This window comes from Cherax quadricarinatus, chromosome 8 (assembly GCF_038502225.1).
Source record: "Cherax quadricarinatus isolate ZL_2023a chromosome 8, ASM3850222v1, whole genome shotgun sequence".
NCBI classification, from domain to species: domain Eukaryota; kingdom Metazoa; phylum Arthropoda; class Malacostraca; order Decapoda; family Parastacidae; genus Cherax; species Cherax quadricarinatus.
In genome coordinates, this window is record NC_091299.1 from 30,912,894 (window position 1) to 30,928,197 (window position 15,304).

General features: G+C 38.3%; 1 protein-coding gene across 1 annotated transcript in view; it reads left to right on the forward strand.

Moving 5' to 3' along the window:
* Positions 1–2,505: 2,505 nt before the first annotated feature.
* LOC128705524 (uncharacterized) overlaps positions 2,506–15,304 on the forward strand; it is a gene marked incomplete at its 3' end in the record, with an annotated part of 52,306 nt that continues 39,507 nt past the window's right edge. The window contains 3 exon segments of the mRNA XM_070082737.1: positions 2,506–2,995; positions 12,832–12,931; positions 13,313–13,427. Coding sequence (XP_069938838.1) covers positions 2,506–2,995; positions 12,832–12,931; positions 13,313–13,427 — 705 coding nt within the window.

Consider the following 15,304-nt stretch of genomic DNA (forward strand, 5'->3'; position numbering starts at 1 on the left):
TCAATTATAACTCTACCATACACTTTACCAGGTACACTCAACAGACTTATCCCCCTATAATTTTTGCACTCTCTTTTATCCCCTTTGCCTTTATACAAAGGAACTATGCATACTCTCTGCCAATCCCTAGGTACCTTACCCTCTTCCATACATTTATTAAATAATTGCACCAACCACTCCAAAACTATATCCCCACCTGCTTTTAACATTTCTATCTTTATCCCATCAATCCCGGCTGCCTTACCCCCTTTCATTTTACCTACTGCCTCACGAACTTCCCCCACACTCACAACTGGCTCTTCCTCACTCCTACAAGATGTTATTCCTCCTTGCCCTATACACGAAATCACAGCTTCCCTATCTTCATCAACATTTAACAATTCCTCAAAATATTCCCTCCATCTTCCCAATACCTCTAACTCTCCATTTAATAACTCTCCTCTCCTATTTTTAACTGACAAATCCATTTGTTCTCTAGGCTTCCTTAACTTGTTAATCTCACTCCAAAACTTTTTCTTATTTTCAACAAAATTTGTTGATAACAGCTCACCCACTCTCTCATTTGCTCTCTTTTTACATTGCTTCACCACTCTCTTAACCTCTCTCTTTTTCTCCATATACTCTTCCCTCCTTGCATCACTTCTACTTTGTAAAAACTTCTCATATGCTAACTTTTTCTCCCTTACTACTCTCTTTACATCATCATTCCACCAATCGCTCCTCTTCCCTCCTGCACCCACTTTCCTGTAACCACAAACTTCTGCTGAACACTCTAACACTACATTTTTAAACCTACCCCATTCCTCTTCGACCCCATTGCCTATGCTCTCATTAGCCCATCTATCCTCCAATAGCTGTTTATATCTTACCCTAACTGCCTCCTCTTTTAGTTTATAAACCTTCACCTCTCTCTTCCCTGATACTTCTATTCTCCTTGTATCCCATCTACCTTTTACTCTCAGTGTAGCTACAACTAGAAAGTGATCTGATATATCTGTGGCCCCTCGATAAACATGTACATCCTGAAGTCTACTCAACAGTCTTTTATCTACTAATACATAATCCAACAAACTACTGTCATTTCGCCCTACATCATATCGTGTATACTTATTTATCCTCTTTTTCTTAAAATATGTATTACCTATAACTAAACCCCTTTCTATACAAAGTTCAATCAAAGGGCTCCCATTATCATTTACACCTGGCACCCCAAACTTACCTACCACACCCTCTCTAAAAGTTTCTCCTACTTTAGCATTCAGGTCCCCTACCACAATTACTCTCTCACTTGGTTCAAATATATATATATATATATATATATATATATATATATATATATATATATATATAATATATATATATGTATATATATATATATATATATATATATATATTTATATATATATATATATATACATCTATATATATATTTGTTATATCTTCGAAATTGGTCATCCTGTGTTATTTAACTGTTGTAAGAGAATATGTTCATCACTTAATATTATAGCGCGAAAGTCCCCGTTTATAGCTAAAATAGAGACTTTCGGCGTTATATTATTATCTGTTAATATATGAAAAATACCATGGTATTATCGCTATTATCGCTATTATCACTATTATCACTATTATCACTATTATCGTTATTATCACTATTTTGTTATTATCACTATTATTTTAGTATTATTGTTAGGTAGGATTTCTTGTGTATATAGAGTAGAATTTAAGTCTCAGTACTATCCGGTGAATTGTTCAATTGTTTATGTCCGGCTGGCTGACGTGGGTCAGCTGATCCAACCTGACGACAAGTCAACAGACTGGCAAGTAGTCAGTCTGCTCCCTGCTCTAGCCCTGACAACTGATCGTATATTGGCTCTTACGGTGTACAGTTTGAATGGTTTTGAGAATTGGACTCAAGAGCTGACTCACTTTGTTCCTAATTGCTTTGAAAGACTCTTTTGATATTTATATTCTTGGTCAGTTCAGTAATCCATAGAGATACTTTACGGCCAGATTCAAAGGTCTTGTTAAATCTTGCACCTTTTGTATTTTGAGTTTACAATCTTGTTAAGACAAAGACGTAAATGTTATTGAAGACTGAATTACAGGAAGAATAATTAAACTTCCTTATTAATGTGACATTTCCATGATTTTGAACTAAATGTATATGGTAAATTTATTGTACAAAGTATTAAGTTACATTAACTACAAAGAGAAGATAAAGTATTGTATTTAAATACTTTAATAAATTTGAATATTATTCTATGGAGTTTCCCAGTTGAAATTATTTCCCCTAGACTCTAAAATACCTATAACTCGGATCCAAAAATCTTGTTGCATAAGAAATAAATGGTAACAGGCCACATTCTGAAGTTTTTTAAAAAATTTCTTATTTGCAACAAATGGGGGCCTGTCCGGGAGCTCTGTTGTTCTAAGACATTGATCAAAAGAACAATATTAAAGTTATATACTGGGAATTTATCTTTAGTTAATTTCAAAATATTGATCATGGAAGATCACATTAAAGAGTTATTTGAAGATTTAACATTGTCAAAGCTGGACTCCTTGAAACTTCAAACGTGCTGGCAGATAGCCCGTAAATTGAGAGTACCATATGATAGATATACAGCCAATACTGTAAGGGCAATAATTAGAAACAAATTGTTTCCAGGGGCCTCTAACCATCATGTAGCAGGAGATTCTGACTCTGAAAGTTTAGTTTCTCAAGTAAGCTACCAGTCCAGAATCGAAGTATTAGAAGGACAATTTCAAAGAGTTGATCTTGAAATTGAATCAGATAGATTAGGTCCCGCTTTGGCCTCTAGTAAAGTAGATGAAGTATTGCAGGGTGCAGCCACTGTTCGGCATTCGCCCGTTACTGAAGGAATTCCTATTAATGGTCAGCCTGGCCTTCACCAAGGTGCATGTCCAAAGGGATATCCACATACCGCCAGTTCAATTCCCTCATTTTCGATACCATCGGGGCATATTTCTCAAAGTCAGTTTGAGAAATTAGAGAGACTATTTATTTTACAGGCTGCTCAAATTGAGGCTCAGCATAAATTAAATGAAGAAGACTTTCAAAGGGAAATGCTCCGCTATATAAGACAACAACAACAAGGAAATGTGAGTGAAAGATGTACTGAATCCTCAAATGATTCTTTCAATATACAAAAAGCTGCATCTATGGTTCCAAGATTTAATGACGAAGATTTAGATACTTATTTTGAAGTCTTTGAGAATCAAGCACGTGCTATGAGCTGGCCCCGACAACACTGGGCAACCTTATTACATACTTCATTGTCTGGTAAAGCTCAAAGTTGTACGGCTACGTTACCTTTTGAGAAATATATGGATTATGATTCCGTTAAGAAGGCTATCCTAGAGGCTTATGATCTCCTCCCAGTAAGTTATCAAAAAACCTTTAGAGCATTAAAACGCCAGCCAACTCAGCCGTATGTGGATTTTGCTCGTGAAAAGAAAATCTCTCTTGAGAGATGGTGTAGAGCTTCTAACTGTAAATCTATGGAAAGTCTTTCCCAATTGATCCTGCATGAGGATTTCTATAATAATTTACGAGAAGACTTACATAGGTATTTGATTAGTTGCCCCATAGTAAATATACTAGAAACAGCCTCGCTCGCCGATAATTATGAAATATCTCAACAATTGATTGGCGAAACAAAAAGTAAGGAAACAGTGACTAAATATGCCCCTAAGAAAGGACGATCCAATCTTACAGAGATGCATCGCATACAGAATCCTTACCCGACCTCCTATGATGCCTCCACGCCCATTAATAATAAATTTAGATCTAACTCTAGGAAAAGTTCAAAACCACTAAGGCATAACAGTGAGTTGAACTGCACTTATTGTAATAAGAAAGGGCATTTAAGGAAACACTGTTATTGGCTAGAGAGGGATACCAGGAACGAGCGACTTAGTTTCCCAACTCAGGTAATATTTTCATCGACAACTCAAAAGAAACTGAACCCTAGTACCGAACAAGGTTCACAAGAACGAATCAGTAGTCATTCTAGATGACTCAATACTAGAGCTGTTTCAGAAAAAGATATTCACTCAGCTATGAGTCCCTACTTTGCTAAAGTGAAAGTTGGAATAGACGAGACTCAATTAGTTGAAATTAATTCCTTCCGTGATACTGGAAGTTATTTAACATTGTTGAAGCAGGACATACTTCCCGTAAGTGATATGACTCACACAAAGCTAGATGTCTTATTAGAAGCCTATGGAGGCGCCATTATAAGAGTGCCTCTTCACAGGATATACATCCAAACACCAACCTATACTGGCTTTGTGTCGGTAGGTATATCCAGTGAAACTTTTCCTATTCAGGGCGTTGACTTACTCATAGGCAATGATCTAGACTATCCGGGTATAAGCCGAGAGCCTCTAGTTATTGATAATTCTACTGACATTAACTATGCCATGGAAGCTCGAAAAGAGGCTCCTACCTTATTTCCTCTCAATGTTATAACTAGAGCAATGTCTAGAGCGCCTCAAAATCCTTTGTCAACTGAAGTCCTAAGTGAAGGCGAAGATTTAGGTCTCGATTTATTGTTCAGCCGATCCTTAAAACCCGGATCTTCAAATCTGAAATATTCTATGTTCGGCCCTTTTCAAGATTTTGATATTAAAATGCTATCGAAAGAAGATTTAATAAGGGATCAGTTCCTTGATCCATCCCTAGAAAAATTACGAGAGATAGCTATTACAGAAGACGACGCCCAAGACCTGGACCATTGTTACTATCTTGCTAATGGTATATTAATGAGAAAGGAAAAGTCTCTTTTGTCTTCCGACGATCATCTGTCTACCAGCAAACATCTAGTAGTGCTACCTAGCACCTTTAGAGAATTGGCTATTAGTTTCGCCCACCATAGTCCCATGGGAGGACATTTGGGAGTAAAGAAAACGCTGGGCAAAATAGCCAAGCATTTTCATTGGCCCAGAATGAAGGAGACTGTGGAAAGCTATCTAAAAGGTTGTCAAGTCTGCCAAGTGACCGGCAAACCTTCACACACATCTCCACCAGCTCCCCTCATTCCAATTCCCGTCAGTGGTGAGCCCTTCTCACGCCTGATAATAGATTGTGTTGGTTGTTACCCAAGACTAAACAAGGGAATTAATATCTGTTTACAATTATGGATGTCGTTACTCGATATCCAGAGGCTATCCCTTTGAGAAAAATTAATTCTCGCATCATTGTTCGAGCTTTGCAAAAAATTTTCTCACAGATGGGGATTCCCCGAATAATTCAATCCGATCAAGGTTCAAATTTTACCTCTAAGATGTTTCGTGATGCCTTATCTCACCTCGGAATTAAGTCCGTATTTTCTGTTGCTTATCACCCTCAGTCGCAAGGAGCCCTCGAACGATTTCATCAAACATTAAAATCAATGATGAGAGCGTACTGCGAGCAGTTTTCCAGAGATTGGGACGAAGGAATACCATTCCTCTTGTTCGCCTTAAGGGAAAGCGAACAAGAAAGCACTGGGTTCAGTCCATTTGAATTAATTTACGGACACCAAGTACGCGGCCCCCTTGCCGTACTAAAAGATTCATGGACCGGAAAATCCGAACCCTTGCTTAAAACAACTCCAACTCTAATGCAAAAGCGTTTGTCACAACTGAGGGAATTAGCCTCAAAAAACTTAGCTAAGGCCCAATCCAAGATGAAGCATTGTTATGACAAACACACACGCTCTCGTTTCTTCAAACCAGGTGACAGTGTGGCAATATAAACACAAATGCAGTATAATGTGATCCTTTATTGACTACGTTTCGCCCACACAGTGGGCTTTTTCAAGTCACAAACAGAACGTAGTCAATAAAGGATCACATTATACTGCATTTGTGTTTATATTGCCATTGTGTCGGTATTTTATACCATTTATTTCCAGGTGACAGTGTGATGGCACAGAAATTCTTACCTGGACACGCTCTGCAACCTAGATACGAAGGTCCTTTGGAAGTGATTGAGTGGCTCAATGAGGTAAATTATGTACTATAAACTCCAGGAAAGAGAAAAGCAAAACATACTTATCACATAAACCAACTTAAGGCTTACCACCCTAGTATCGTACCAGTTACGACAGTTCTTCCTTTAGCTGAAACTGAAAATGTAAGTCTGCCCAGCATCTCTAAAGCGATAGAAGTACATTTAAAAAATTCAGAGACATTGCAATCTCTTGATACCTTTCTTATGGACCTTGATTTGAAGAAAGCCAAAGATATCAAAGACTTGATATTACGTTATGAGGTTTTATTCGATGATGTCCCTAGGTGTTGTACATTGAGAATTCACCACATAGATGTACAAGGAGCAAAGCCTTGCAAACAGTCACCTTATAGGGCAAGTCCACTCAAACAAGAAACATTAAATAAAGAAGTAGAATTTTTGTTGTCCCATGGACTCATAGAACGGAGTAAAAGTCCGTGGGCCTCGCCCTGTATATTAGTTCCCAAGCCTGATGGAACTTCTAGAATGTGCACTGATTATCGTAAGGTTAATGCTCTCACGGTACCAGATGGTTTCCCACTACCCCGTATTGATGATCTAATAGTCAGAGTATCAGGAGCCGCCTATGTCACCCACCTGGATTTATTAAGGGGCTATTACCAAGTGCCGCTTACCCAGCGAGCCCAAGAAATATCCGCATTTACTATACAAGGCTGATTATTCAATTATCGTGTTATGCCCTTCGGGTTGTGTAACGCGGCCTCTACCTTTCAGCGCCTGATAAACCTGCTGACCAATGATTTAAAAGGAGTGGATGCATATCTAGATGATCTTGTTATATATTTACAATGAGTGGGAGCAACATTTAATTCGCCTGGAAACCTTATTTAAGAAGTTAGAAAAGTACAACTTCACCATAAATTTAGCCAAGTGTCAGTTTGGACAAGCCAAGATTAAATACCTCGGTTTTTGTATAGGTCAAGGTGAGGTACGTCCTGTTGATGTAAAAGTTAGGGCCATTGCCGAGTTTCCTATCCCTCAAGATAGAAAGTCTATACAGAGGTTCCTTGGAATGACTGGTTATTATCGACGTTTCTGTCCTAATTTTTCTCAGGTTGCATCTCCTCTTACTGAGTTAACCAGTAGTAAGATGAAGTTTTGCTGGACGAAAGATTGTGAGATAGCTTTTAATCGGTTGAAGCGGTTGCTTTCTTCGTCACCCGTATTGAAAAGTCCTGACTTTAATCAACCCTTCTATTTACACAACGATGCCAGCGGTTATGCTGTGGGGGCAGTGTTACTTCAGAAATCCCCCTCTACTGATATTTTGCATCCTATATCTTATTTTTCTACAAAGTTAAAACGTCACCAAAAGAATTACGCCACTGTAGAGAAAGAAGCTCTTGCCCTAGTAATATCTTTGGAAATTTTGATGTTTATCTGGGAACCTCCCCCCATAAAATTATGGTATTTTCTGATCACAACCCTTTAATTTATATTAATTCTATGAAATCAAAGAACACCCGAATCCTCAGGTGGGCTCTGAGGATCCAACCTTATCTGATTAGTATTCAACACTTAAGTGGATCCCTTAACATAATTGCTGATGCCCTTTCTCGCCCCTGAAAAAAAAAAATGTATACCTTAAAATGTAAAGTTAAGAAATGAGTACTCTTAGAGCCTAATTTATATGTATATTATATATTTTTGTTAATAATTTTCTTTTATATTGACAGTATGACTATGAAAGCCGTTTCGTTGATGGGACGAAGTATTAAGTCCACATGGATGACCCTGACAGTCATGTCCGAGACTCCTATTCTCGAATTATGATGGAAGCCACTCCAGATAGTTCTTCCGGCCATTGTTCCAAAAGCTCATCCTCTGGCAAATAACCATGCTGATTGAGTTATTTCTTCTCCATTCTTCAGTCATACCACATGCCTTATTTACCAAGAGGACGCTTATTATAAAGGAGATATTACCAAGGACGCTTGCAAACTCCCTACTGCGACCTATTGTCGTACGGGGGGGGGTGTTATATCTTCGAAATTGGTCATCCTGTGTTATTTAACTGTTGTAAGAGAATATGTTCATCACTTAATATTACAGCGCGAAAGTCCCCGTTTATAGCTAAAATAGAGACTTTCGGCATTATATTAATATCTGTTAATATATGAAAAATACCATGGTATTATCGCTATTATCGCTATTGTCACTATTATCACTGTTATCACTATTATCACTACTATCACTATTATCGTTATTATCACTATTTTGTTATTATCACTATTATTTTAGTATTATTGTTAGGTAGGATTTCTTGTGTATATAGAGTAGAGTTTAAGTCTCGGAACTATCCGGTGAATTGTTCAATTGTTTATGTCCGGCTGGCTGACGTGGGTCAGCTGATCCAACCTGACGACACGTCAACAGACTGGCAAGTAGTCAGTCTGCTGTGATGAATGGTTTGAAAAACCGACATGTTGAAGATTGAGACACTTATGCAGCATATGGGAATCTTTATTCAGGAAACGAACGTTTCGCCACACAGTGGCTTCATCAGTCCAATACAAAGAGGAAGGCGTAAGGAGAGGAGGAGAATGAGGTAATCAGTCCCTCAACCTGGAGACGATGTGTTCAGTCCATCAATCTTGATGGACAAGATTGATGGACTGATTGATGGACTGAACACATCGTCTCCAGGTTGAGGGACTGATTACCTCATTCTCCTCCTCTCCTTACGCCTTCCTCTTTGTATTGGACTGATGAAGCCACTGTGTGGCGAAACGTTCGTTTCCTGAATAAAGATTCCCATATGCTGCATAAGTGTCTCAATCTTCAGTCAGTCTGCTCCCTGCTCTAGCCCTGACAACTGATCGTATATTGGCTCTTACGGTGTACAGTTTGAATGGTTTTGAGAATTGGACTCAAGAGCTGACTCACTTTGTTCCTAATTGCTTTGAAAGACTCTTTTGATATTTATATTCTTGGTCAGTTCAGTAATCCATAGAGATACTTTACGGCCAGATTCAAAGGTCTTGTTAAATCTTGCACCTTTTGTATTTTGAGTTTACAATCTTGTTAAGACAAAGACGTAAATGTTATTGAAGACTGAATTACAGGAAGAATAATTAAACTTCCTTATTAATGTGACATTTTCATGATTTTGAACTAAATGTATATGGTAAATTTATTGTACAAAGTATTAAGTTACATTAACTACAAAGAGAAGATAAAGTATTGTATTTAAATACTTTAATAAATTTGAATATTATTCTATGGAGTTTCCCAGTTGAAATTATTTCCCCTAGACTCTAAAATACCTATAACTCGGATCCAAAAATCTTGTTGCATAAGAAATAAATGGTAACAGGCCACATTCTGAAGTTCTTTAAAAAAATTTCTTATTCGCAACAAATATATATATATATATAGTGAAGGCACCGCACTCAGGGATTTCCTGTTTGCTGTTCCCAATTCCTCCTTGGGCACTCGACTAGACCCTCAGGCCATTCGGATTGGTGTTGCTCTTCGCCTAGTCGCCCCCATCCTCACCGAACATAGGTGTATTTGAGGCAGGGCGACAGCTGATCAATTCGGACTTCATGGTCTCGTGTGTCACACAGCAGAGGGGAAGTATGCCAGGCATGAGGAGGTCAATGACATAAAGAGAAGCCTCGCCACAGCCCGTTGCCCAGCTCAATGTGAACCCCAAGTGCAGAGGTCTGACGGAAGTCTAAAGCGTCCTGATGGAGCCACTAAGCTACCTTGGAAGGATGGAAAGCAGATTGCCTGGGACTACACATGTGCCGCCACATTGGCAGACACCTACTTGCCATACTCCGTAGTGGAAGGGGGTGGAGCTGCCAGCCACAGGGAGACTCAGAAGATCCGCAAATATGAAGACCTTGCCCCTTGCTATAACTTCATCCCAATAGGGTCGGAGACCCTTGGAGCATGGGGCAAGTGTGCTCTAAAGTTCCTAATAGAGCTGGGTGAAAAGCTCATCATAGAAACAAAGGACCACAGGGCGACCAGCTTTCTCTTTCAGAGACTTAGTGTTGCGATCCAGAGAGGAAATGCCTGCAGCATTCTGGGCACGCGGTCCACCGCCGGGGAGCTGGACGAAGTATTCGAGATGTAGCTCTGAGTTACCTATGTTGTTTTACTTTGTATCATATTTTTGTGAATGTTTTGTCAATGTATTTTGTCTTTAAATAAAATATATATATATAATATGGGGGGTGGTAGGAGAAAATTCTCAAACAGCTTCAGGGAGAATCTTGAGTTTTCCCTGAAGCAAGTTTATTCTTTTCTCTGAGGATGAGGGTCCCCATGACAGTTCTAGAGGTGGTACCTTTCTTAATATATATATATATATATATATATATATATATATATATATATATATATATATATATATATATATATTTATATATATATATATATATATATATATATATATATATATATATATATATATATATATATATTTATATATATATATATATATATATATATATATATATATATATATATATATATATATATATATATATATATATATATATATATATATACATACATGTCGTGCCGAATAGGCAGAACTTGCGATCTTGGCTTAAATAGCAACGCTCATCTTGCCATATAGGACAAGTGAAAATTTGTGTATGCAATAATTTCGCCAAAATCATTCTGAACCTAACGAAAAAAATATGTTTCACTGTGTTTGTTTAGTATTAAATTATTGTAAACAAATCTAAAATATATTTAGTTGGGTTAGGCTAAAATAAATTGCGCTTGTTATAATAAGGTTAGGTAAGTTTTCTATGTTCCTTTTGGTGCAAAATTATAAATTTTTACATCAACATTAATGAAAAAAATATATCTTTAAAGGTATAAGAGGAAATTTTAGAAAGGACTTAATTTTAAATGAGTTCTTGCTAATTGACCAGTTTTACATATTCGGCACGACATATATGCATATATATATGTACATAAATATATAGACGGGGTCCACCTCTGGTGTAAATTGTGGGACACACAGCCTCGGAGAAATGGATGAAAAGACTTCAAGGAAGAATATTTGGATTTCTTCCTGAAGCTGTTTGAATATTCCACTTTCCCTACCACCCCATCTTTTGGTAAAGTGGAATATTCAAACAGCTTCAGGAAGAAATCCAAATATTCTTCCTTGAAGTCTTTTCATCCATTTCTCCGAGGCTGTGTGTCCCACAATTTACACCAGAGGTGGACCCCGTCTATATATTTATGTACATATATATATGCATATATATATATATATATATATATATATATATATATATATATATATATATGCATATATATATATATGCATATATATATATATATATATATATATATATATATATATATATATATATATATGCATATATATATATATATATATATATATATATATATATGCATATATATATATATATCCTAGGTAGTAGGTTGGTAGACAGCAACCGCCCAGGGAGGTACTACCGTCCTGCCAAGTGAGTGTAAAACGTAAGCCTGTAATTGTTTTACACGATGGTAGGATTGCTGGTGTTTTTTTCTGTCTCATAAACATGCAAGGTTTCAGGTACGTCTTGCTACTTCTGCTTACACTTAGGTCACACTACACATACATGTACAAGCATATGTATACACACCCCTCTGGGTTTTCTTCTATTTTCTTACTAGCTCTTGTTCTTGTTTATTTCCTCTTATCTCCATGGGGAAGTGGAACAGAATTCTTCCTCCGTAAGCTATGCGTGTTGTAAGAGGCGACTAAAATGCCAGGAGCAAGGGGCTAGTAACCCCTTCTCCTGTATATATTACTAAATATGAAAGGAGAAACTTTTGTTTTTCCTTTTGGGCCACCCCACCTCGGTGGGATACGGCTGGTGTGTTGAAAGAATATATATATATATATATATATATAGTAGTATATAGGTAGTATATATATAGGTATATATATATATATATATATATATATATAATGTCGTGCAGAATATGTAAAACTGGTCAATTAGCAAGAACTCATTTAAAATTAAGTCCTTTCTAAAATTTTCTCTTATACGTTTAAAGATATATTTCTTTCATTAATGTTAATGTAAAAAATTTTAATTTTTCACCAAAAGAATCTTAGAAAACTTACCTAACCTTATTATAACAAGAACAATTTATTTTAGCCTAACCCAACTAAATATATTTTAGATTTGTTTACAATAATTTAATACTAAACAAACACAGTGAAATATATTTTTTTCGTTACGTTCAGAATGATTTTGGCGAGATTATTGCATACACAAATTTTCGCTTGTCCTATATGGCAAGATGAGCGTTGCTATTTAAGCCAAGATCGCAAGTTCTGCCTATTCGGCACGACATATATATATATATGTATGTATGTACATATAACAGGCAGGCATGCACACAAGTGACAAGGACAGTGTATAACTAAGTGCTTATGAGAAAACGGCTTTACAGATACTCTGGGTTAAAATTTTTAAGATTCTTTAATAAGTCTTCACGACTTGTCTGGAACTAAAATAACGAATATCCAAAATTTAGAGCCTCGATTGACACAAAATCTGGAGGACCCCTCGTACATTTTGGGTGGTGTTTCGCAGTGATTGTAGCATACATGATGATATATACATGGAAGCTACTAGAGGGTCTAGTCCCAAATTTGCACACTGCCATAGCAACATATTAGAGTGAGAGATATGGGAGGAAGAGTAAAATAAACCCTGTGAAAATCAGAGACGCGGTGGGCACAATAAGAGAACAATGTATCAACATCCGTTGCCCCATACTATTCAACATTTTACCAGGAGATATCAGAAACACTGCAAGGACAAATATAGAAGTCTTCAAGAGGAAACTGGAGAAGTATCTCCAACAAATGTTGATCATCCAAGCTGTGATGGATATGTAGGCCAGCAGGCCGCCAACAGAAACAACCTGGTTGACTAAGCAAGCACCAAACAAAGCCGAACTTCAGGAGTAGAAAAACTCTCGAAACTCAAAGGTACATCAAAGTTACAGGAAGCCACATTATCTTGCAAACATTTGCCTCCGGAAACAAGATACAATATATTCTGTATCGTACGGCACCTAAAGTTTATTAACAGTAACTATGAACAATTCTTAACAGCTTGATAGTCAGTTTTGATAACGAAGATGTATCAGGAAAAGACCGATAAAGAAGGAGAAGAGTCAGGCCACATGCTGGGCCTCAAGGTACCTAGCACAGAGAAACATACTGTGGCAACACTGATGTCATGATAATATGTTGTGAGTGTATCCTCCTAGCAGTGTGTGCGAGTCCTTCAAGGAGCCAGGTATTGCTGGCTCTAATGTCTCTCCACACCTCCAGAAAAGACCATCATCAAAAACTGTGGCACACTCCCATTGTTATGGAGAACAGGTAAAGTATTTTGGAATGATAACTTTGTGTGGCTTAAAATGATATTGAGCTTATGATATGGAGGCGCGATAACATTCAAGGATTATGGTAATCCATTATCAGCCTTCACAAGTCGTTGACACAACCGATAATAGTTTGTAAATGTCTCAGTCTAGGAATCTCGTAAAACAGTGGTATTGTGTTCGACTCACAACCAAACACCACCTGGGTCGGACCCTGGGCGAGGCGCAACTCACGGGTAAGTGTCCTAACATCTAGGGTTCTTTTTACCTAACATTACATTAGTGTGCATATTAATTAGGACAGTGATTAAATAAGATTTTTATTTGGAAAAATTATGTTTATTTTAAAAATATACTACTGTTTGACTGCCTCCCAGCATAATAAGGGAGATTACCAATAGACCCCTGGCTGTCTTCAAGACCCCTGGCTGTCTTCAAGACCCCTGACTGTCTTCAAGACCCCTGGCTGTCTTCAAGACCCCTGGCTGTCTTCAAGACCCCTGGCTGTCTTCAAGACCCCTGGCTGTCTTCAATACCCCTGGCTGTCTTCAAGACCCCTGGCTGTCTTCAAGACCCCTGGCTGTCTTCAAGACCCCTGGCTGTCTTCAAGACCCCTGGCTGTCTTCAAGACCCCTGGCTGTCTTCAAGACCCCTGGCTGTCTTCAAGACCCCTGGCTGTCTTCAATACCCCTGGCTGTCTTCAAGACCCCTGGCTGTCTTCAAGACCCCTGGCTGTCTTCAATACCCCTGGCTGTCTTCAAGACACCTGGCTGTCTTCAAGACCCCTGGCTGTCTTCAAGACCCCTGGCTGTCTTCAAGACCCCTGGCTGTCTTCAAGACCCCTGGCTGTCTTCAAGAAGGCACTGGACAGGTATCTAAAGTCAGTACCTGACCAACCGGACTGTGGCTCGTACGTCAGTTTGTGTGCGGCCAGCAGTAACAGCCTGGTTGATCAGACCCTGATCCACCACGAGGCCTGGTCTCAGACTGGGCTGCGGGGGCGTTGACCCTCGTAACGTTCTCCAGGTATACTCCAGGTCTCCAGATATAATGATATAACATTGCTACTCTCCAGGTATAATGATAAACATTGCTACTTGCTTTAGCACAGAATCGACCAATGTTGAACACATTTTAGCAAGCTCTTCGTCGTGGTACCTGGTCCTAATAACAGCAACAATTAGCTTCATAACTGAACAGTCTTGTTTCACGATCCTGCGTTTGGTTATTGCCCATAGGTTCTTATTTGGGTTGAGATCAGGAGAACTTCTCGACGTGTGGCATGGAGCAAGATCATGTTGGCAAAAACCTTCTCCATCAGGAAAGTCTCTATCCACAATGGGAAGCAAATGTGTTGCCAGGATTGCCTTGAATTTGTCACTGTTCATCGTTCTCTCAACAAACAAGCCGTCCATGGCCTTTAGCAGTAAAACTATCCCAAAACATCTTAGGTGGGTGTTTTGGCGCTTGTTGAATGTGTCTTTTCCGAAGAGGTTCGCCTTTTCTCCATCTCACTACCACAGATCTGTACTCATGTACTTCCAAATCCACCTCAACTGAAAATATAACTTTTCTCTATTCATCTGTCGTCCATCCCTTATGATCGAGTGCCCACCACAGTAGTTTTTTCTTCATAGCAGCAGTCAATAATTGTTTCTTTACCGGCTTTCTTGCAGTTCTGCCAACTTCAAGGAGCCTTCGTCGAGCAATTGAAGCATCAACATTTACTCCAACTGAAGCCAAAGCTCTCTGTAGACCTTTGCTGTTTTCCAGGGATCCCTCACACTATTTCTTATATTTTTTTTTTTCATCGTGAGGTGTTGGCTTGTGTTTTCTTCTACATCTTCCTCAGTGCAGCGCTCCACAATCCCTAGT